General features: G+C 39.2%; 1 protein-coding gene across 1 annotated transcript; it reads right to left on the bottom strand.

Moving 5' to 3' along the window:
• Positions 1–1,818: 1,818 nt before the first annotated feature.
• Positions 1,819–6,943, bottom strand: LOC139147875 (cytochrome b-c1 complex subunit Rieske, mitochondrial-like). The gene is made up of 3 exons (XM_070719090.1): positions 6,654–6,943; positions 2,974–3,242; positions 1,819–2,466 (listed from the first exon to the last, which is right to left on the bottom strand). Exons 1-3 carry the CDS (start codon positions 6,865–6,867, stop codon positions 2,125–2,127), a joined length of 825 nt encoding a protein of 274 aa, XP_070575191.1. The 5' UTR covers positions 6,868–6,943; the 3' UTR covers positions 1,819–2,124.
• Positions 6,944–7,030: the final 87 nt, after the last annotated feature.

Here is a 7,030-nt window from a genome sequence, read left to right as displayed (position 1 = left end):
CTAATTTAAGATGATGCTAATTTAGATTTTTCCGTATATTTAGCATGGTTAGGATGTGGTTTAACTGAATAAGAATCCTGCCGATTGCAATGGAAATCTGAAGAGTCTAAAAAAGCATGCAGCTAATTCAAAGTGTTTACAGTATGCTAAAATGAACAAGACTTGTACACATAAACTTAAATCTAAATATGATGCACATACTTGAGAGACTCTTGTACTTTCTTACGTTGGGCTCCAGTGACGCTAGTGTCGTCCATGCCTAAAATGTTTTAGTCTCATTTCCTTTGTTGTCTACACAGTGGCCTCATTTCTTTATCTGTGCATAAAGGTGTCCTTAAAACATCTACTGAGGTACCTTTGACAGAATGTCAGGGTCTTGTAAGCAATCGCCTTCATTAAGCCAGGAGGCTCTCCTTGTTTATGTGTTGCTGTTTGTTCTGAAGTCAGATCAGACTTTGTGACTATGCACAGCAGTAACGCATAGAAGACCGGAAAGCCACAGATGCATTGCATACTCAGCTCTATATCATCAGTCCGATTAGTTTCTTTTGCCCAGATCTGGCAAATTTTCCCGCATTCAACAAGAAGTTAGAAAGAAACTATGAAATTGAATTCAGGTTTGATTTCTGATTTATCTTTTCTTTCATCAATCAGAGATAGTGTTGGAAATCATTGAAAGATCTTGCAAGCCCAGTGAGTGGCCTAACATCCTTTCCTTGCGCTCCCTATGGATAACAAGAAATCATAAAGATGTCTTTTCTGTCCTGATGGGAAAGCCATAGGCTATGACCGTGCCTTTTATGTATGATAAAAAAGGATTTTTTAGAGAGTATATTTTAAAAAATATTCCATTGCTTTCTGACCATGAAATAATTGTACTAGAAAATTAGCCTTGCCCTTGGGTCATATTACATGTAATCATTAACTGAAGCCATGGCCCTCCAAAACACTACATGTTTTGTACATATTCTCTTTCTCATTTTGCCTACTTGGTAGCATGCTGCAGGGGAGAACTTAATAATTTATGTTACCATGAACATTTTCCTGTTGGCTCAATCCTTCATTCATTGTGAAACAAAACTATTCTAACACCTCTATGGTTTGGTCAAAACTAAATTTTATCAATGGAGAGTATACAGGTAAAATCTTTGTGTCTAGCAGACAGTTAACCTCTAATGAAACTCTGTATGACCTGTTACCATGGGGAATGAGTTGGACAATTGTGCTATTGCATGCAACTGATAGGGAATTCCTCTGAAGGCCCATGAAGAGAAAGTCTATGTATAACATACTCTCACTCATCCAGGGTTAAGTTTTTGGTTGTAGTTTGCAGGGTACAGAGAAGTGACTTATTTACATTCTGAACACCTTTGGATACTTTTTACCCAGTATCATTCAACTTTAATCAAGTAAAATGTTCATACTCTATTTGCTGTATTGCTAGTTGTCTGAGACACACATCTTGCACATCCTGAACTGTTGAAACACCTACGTCCTTTAGGCCTTTTTCTGCCAGACAGTATCACTTACCTTTCTGCAAAGTTGGTAAAAAGGCAGAACCGAGCCAAGTCTGTACGTATTTTCACTCACTTAGCTTGGTATGTTTAAAAATGTCTAGTCAGTAAAAATCATGTTCACTGTATCTGTGTTTTCAAGGGCCTTCATATATTAAAAGGCTATCTTAAAATGCAACATATGGGACACATGACCTCCCGGTTGAAGCAAACTTAACCTGATGGTGAGATATGAACTTGGCAGGATAGGGATTGAAGTGGATTGGAAAAGGTCACATGATATCATAACAAAACGGACCACACATTTCTTGACTTAAAAATAACTTATTTGTTTTATTTCCTTACTTTTCAATGGTTCCTCACTAAACTATGGGAGTGATGTCAATCGTATCCTTACCACTTGGCAAATCTATTGATAAAAGCATTCTCCTTCACTTGACACACAGAGTATGTAATTCGTTTAAGAATGTGCACACATAAATGAATTCTTAAATTCTTGCTTTGTACATTTCAACCAAATTACACAAAACGGGTAAAATTTTTTTAAAAAGAAACAATAATTCTAAAAGGCAAACACGCATCCCTGAGTGAGGATCCACAAGAATTGGGATCAACCCACTACAACTGTGGTCTCATCCGAAAATTCATAGAAAGGGACTTCGAGATTCTCAGGTGCTGGACCCTTTCGGATTCTGCCTGATGCGTCATAATGCGAGCCATGGCACGGGCAGAAGTAACCGCCGTATTCTCCAGCATGAGCGATGGGCACACAGCCTAAATGGGTACAGACTCCAATCAAGATGAGCCATTCAGGGTTCTTGACACGTTCGTTGTCATGTTCCTGATGCCGTAACGACGCAGGATCAACTCCTTGTTCTGTTTCAATTTCTTCTGACGTTCGGTGACGGATGAACAGGGGCTTGCCACGCCACTTGACAGTAATACTTTTGCCCTGTAGAGAGAAACAAAATAAACCTACTGTTTGAGACCGTAATGAAACTTTAAGTATGCACAAACATTGATAACGTGGGTTTGAACCATGCAAGTGCTATATCAAATTGAACCAAGAGACCTTTTTAAATGCCATGGGTATTTTTTCCAAAGGAGTTTCAGTTCACAAAATCCCTGTGTACAAAAATATCTCACAGCCATCAAGGGTCAATCTACTTTAGAATTGTGGAAAAACAAGTAAAAGAAAAATTTTTGCATTAATTTGTATTGTTATGTTTACATCAAATTTTATCAGCAAGTTGTTTCATTATTACTTGAACCATAACTGGTCTTTGACACATGACTATCATAATTAATCTGTGATATGAATTTTCTGGTGATAGCTTCAAAATTTTCTAAATCAAATGGTGTTTAAGATCATTTGTGATCTCTGCTATCCCAAAGCAGGAGACTGGAGGATGAATGAGTCCAACCCTTGTAAAATGGCAAACTCTGGAATAGATCTTACCTCTTGAATCTCATCTAACTTGACTTCAACTTTAGCAAGTGCCAACACATCGGCTGATGCACTCATTGAACTGACCAGGTCTACGACTAAGTTTTTGGCGGCATAAGCTCCGGCGATACCACTTCCGCCGACAATGGTGTATGTGAATGCACGGCGGCCCGCTGCGCTGGTTTCCGATGGCTGTTTTGGGTCGGAGACTGGATCTCTGCGGTAATATGAAAAGTCTGGCACCTTGATATCAGTGTGGGCAAACCGCACTTGTGTAGGACCTTTACATGTAAAGAAAAAATTGAAAAGCCTTCATGAGACTCAAGATATTCATCATTTTGTATGTTAGTAATCAAATGAAAAATGTACCTGTGCTTGTCACTCTGCTAAATTGCTGTTGTGAATGTTGTCACTGCTTTTCATGATATGAGCTCCTATTTGAGTGCATGATACAAAAATTACTGATCTTCACCAGATCAACAATATAGAACAATGTAAACTACAATTTAATATCGTGTTTCCTTTACGTCATGGTTGTAATTAAAGTCATGAGCCTTGTATTCTATACACGGATAACTGAATATCCCTGTTGTAACTACTCAAAACCATGGATGCCTGAAAAATCTAGTTCTGTGATTGGTACCTTTACCAGCATTTTCTGTTTACCTGTTGGAGGGACCTTTAATTAATAATTTCATGAGAGTACTGCTTTAGGCCAATTCACCATAAATAGAATGTCACTGGCGTACAATTAACAAAGAAGGGCCAACTAGGGCCTGAATGCTTGATCAACACCTTTGTTGGATGGTAACATAGACAGTAAAAGCGAGACTGTCTATGATAGTAAGTTGCGCTATTTGTATTACTGTGCTTCCAACCAGGTTGGAGCAGTGTACTTGTTTCTCATCTGTCTTTAAAGGGACTGACTTTACTTTACAGTACATTTACTGTGTGGTCATTATAATCCGTTTGAAAGACCGGCAATACCTCATGAACCGTGAACGTGCAGTCAAAACTACCACCAACATAATTATTATTATTATTATTATAGACTTTATTTCGGACTCATTGTCCATATAACAACAAAAGAAAATCTGGTGATAAATATACACAGCTTGGTTAAGTTATACAAAAAGAAGCTTGTTCCATAACTTTATCATTTCGGAGTTTAAATATATGAGTCATACCAGGGATAGAAATACTTTTTTATTTCTTGTGGCAAAAGTTTGCCACCGGATATAAAATCAGGTGACAATTATGGAAAATCTGGTGGCAGTTTGTGATCGGTATAGTACAACATTTTGTCATTGCTACATACTCACTCTAATTTGTAAATTCTTGAAAATATGGTGAGTACACGTCACAAAAAATCAACCCATACTGCAGGCCTCGAAAAAAAATTTTCAAACTTACCAACCGTGGGACACGTGAATTTCATTTTTACTTGCCCGACAGGAAAAATTACTTGCCCTATATTTCTAATAACTGTACCAGTAATTTGTAACAGAAAGCAAGAGTTTGGCCATATGAAGTGAATTCAAAGAGGGAAAAAACAGATTCAAACATGAACTACATTCTTGTTAAAATGAAGGACTATTACCAAATCTGAAATGTCGCAGAAAAAATGTGAGAATACTTTAGTTTTTTTCTGTAGATTTGGCCATCTAGAAAACATCTTTAATTTGGAATTTTTCCACAACCTAATCCAAATTAAAATCTTTGCATAAGAGTAATAAGATTGTGTGATTTACAATGTGCATAGCTGGCTGCTGCTCTTTATTATCAAGCTGAGATCACAAACAACTGCTCTGCTAGTGTTTATCTGCCAATGCATACGCACATGTACATCTGCAACCCTTTTACCTGTTTACATGTTTACTCACTGAGCACAGCCGTCTTTCAAAGTTTTATTTTGATAAATGTATTCGTCAAGAGAGCAGATTCAAGTTTCGTTTTCGTTACTCTTCAGTGCAGATTTGTTTTCTGTAAGTGAGAGCAGATCCCAACAACCAAGGTCACGTAATTTGAAACTGTCTGCATCTCACGCACTACGTAGCTGCAATATGTGGCCTCCTTGGTCGACTGAGCCCGTTTCGACTACGATGTAAACTTGTACTTTTTCATCTGGGTGTTGATTTACGTTGAACAGTAAGCATTGCCAAGATCCATGCTTCGAATAAGTTTACCGGTACATCCATTTACCAAGCACAGGGTGCAATTACACTATCGCGTGAAGCCGATCGACTGTCATACGACTCATGCTGCACTTGCACAAAGAGAATGGCAACCACTGTCAAGAGCATACCACTTTACGGCACACATACGAAACAGTGAGTTCACTTCGTGTCGTCGGAGAGAACATGTCGCAAAACTGTATTTTTACGACTTTTTGTGTTTTCTGACAGCAAGAACGATTATTTTGCGATGTCGGGCGGATTTTCAAGGGTTTTCAGAAAAAACTTTTGAGAGTTGAAGGACTTACAATGATTGTAGGCGTGTACAGACCTAATGAAATACGTTTTCAAGCTTGAATTGTCCAGAGCTTAGAATTCAACCGCTGGTGCACTTGCCCGTCGGACGGGAAGCATATTGATTTTACTTGCCCGAACGCAAAATTCACTAGCCACGGGCGTCGGGCGATAGGAATTTTTGAGCCTGTACTGGCTAATGAATTGCAATGTATTTATTGTTATTTAATTCATGCAGGGTGCAGTTTGGCTTTGTTTTCAAAATGTCACAACATGCTTTTATCTTGTGCCGTATGACTGCATATGCGGCTATCACAGAGGTCAACAACATGTCAAGTGTACAAAAGCTGCTGTCATCGATATGGAGATTAGCCAATCACAAGTTTGGATTCACGCTGTGTTTTCATTCATGCCAAAATGTCGCAATTAGTTTGGGTTTTTTTTTGGCTAATGAGTTTTCCGCCGTCAGACAACGCGTGTTCCTTCAGACTAGTGTTCCTTCATTCAAGCTGTAGGATCGATGACATGATGACCCAAAATTTAGTGGCAGAAAAATACCACCAGAAAAAAATTTTGGTGGCAGATTGACAGTTTTGGTGGCAAATGCCACCATTGCCACCGATTATTTCGATCACTGCATACACACATCGTACATATCATTACGGCTTCTCAGAAGTCTTTGCTTAGACCATATTCCATTGATATCCATCAGCAGTCTTAATTTGAACGTACTCTTTTTAAAAAGAAAAAATACACTGACCCACGTCACTGTCAAGACAAGTGCAGTGGACACACACATTTCTAAAACAGGTTTCCCAGTAGGGGTTTCCGACTTGTTCTCTATCCTCCCCGGATCTCATCGGCTCGCTAGCAATTAATGTGACACGATTTGCGTGTCCACTGATCTTAAATCAGGTTGGTATGGTTTGGTGACACCATAGTCGGTCCCCAAAGCAATAGCGATACAATACTAGTACATGTACGTAAGTACTCGCGGTGATCCGTGTTGCAATGCACTGGAGCTCATTTAGAAACCTGCCAAGGTCAAAGTTTGCGTAACACTGTCGCAGTACACATTTTCTGTCAGGTTTTAGAGATGAATCGTGAAAATTACCATGGTCTCGTGGAATTAATTTTCGAATGTTTAAGAAATTTGGTGAAATTCACATCGAGTGGTAGAAAGTTCGACGACAGTAGTAGTACCAAAGGTACCTGCGACCTTACCGTGTGGACTGGATGTTACTCTGAGGTTGCCACTTCGAGGAAGAATCTGCCGGAGTGAGTCTGTCGTAAGGGCTTCCTTTTCAGACGGTAATGTTATCTTAGTAGCGGCTGGAGCTACACAGTAAATAGGTGCACGCACTTGGGAAGCTACTGCTTGTGCTGTCGCGGATAGATAGGGGCCTAAAACCCCACTACGGGCTGTTACCGACATCATTTTCGAGTGTCAACCTTATAGCGCACGTCCGCAAGCCGGCTAATCAAAGATGGCGGCCAGAGTAATATTCTGACGTCACACTACCGGAACCACCCAAGACAAAATAAATTAATTCAACTTTTCACTATTTTATCCTCTGGCTCGGCGTTATTTTCATGGGTAA

Source organism: Ptychodera flava, chromosome 13 (genome assembly GCF_041260155.1).
Source record: "Ptychodera flava strain L36383 chromosome 13, AS_Pfla_20210202, whole genome shotgun sequence".
NCBI lineage: Eukaryota > Metazoa > Hemichordata > Enteropneusta > Ptychoderidae > Ptychodera > Ptychodera flava.
Note: the sequence above shows the minus strand (reverse complement) of the source record. Positions and strands in the feature narration are given on the sequence as shown.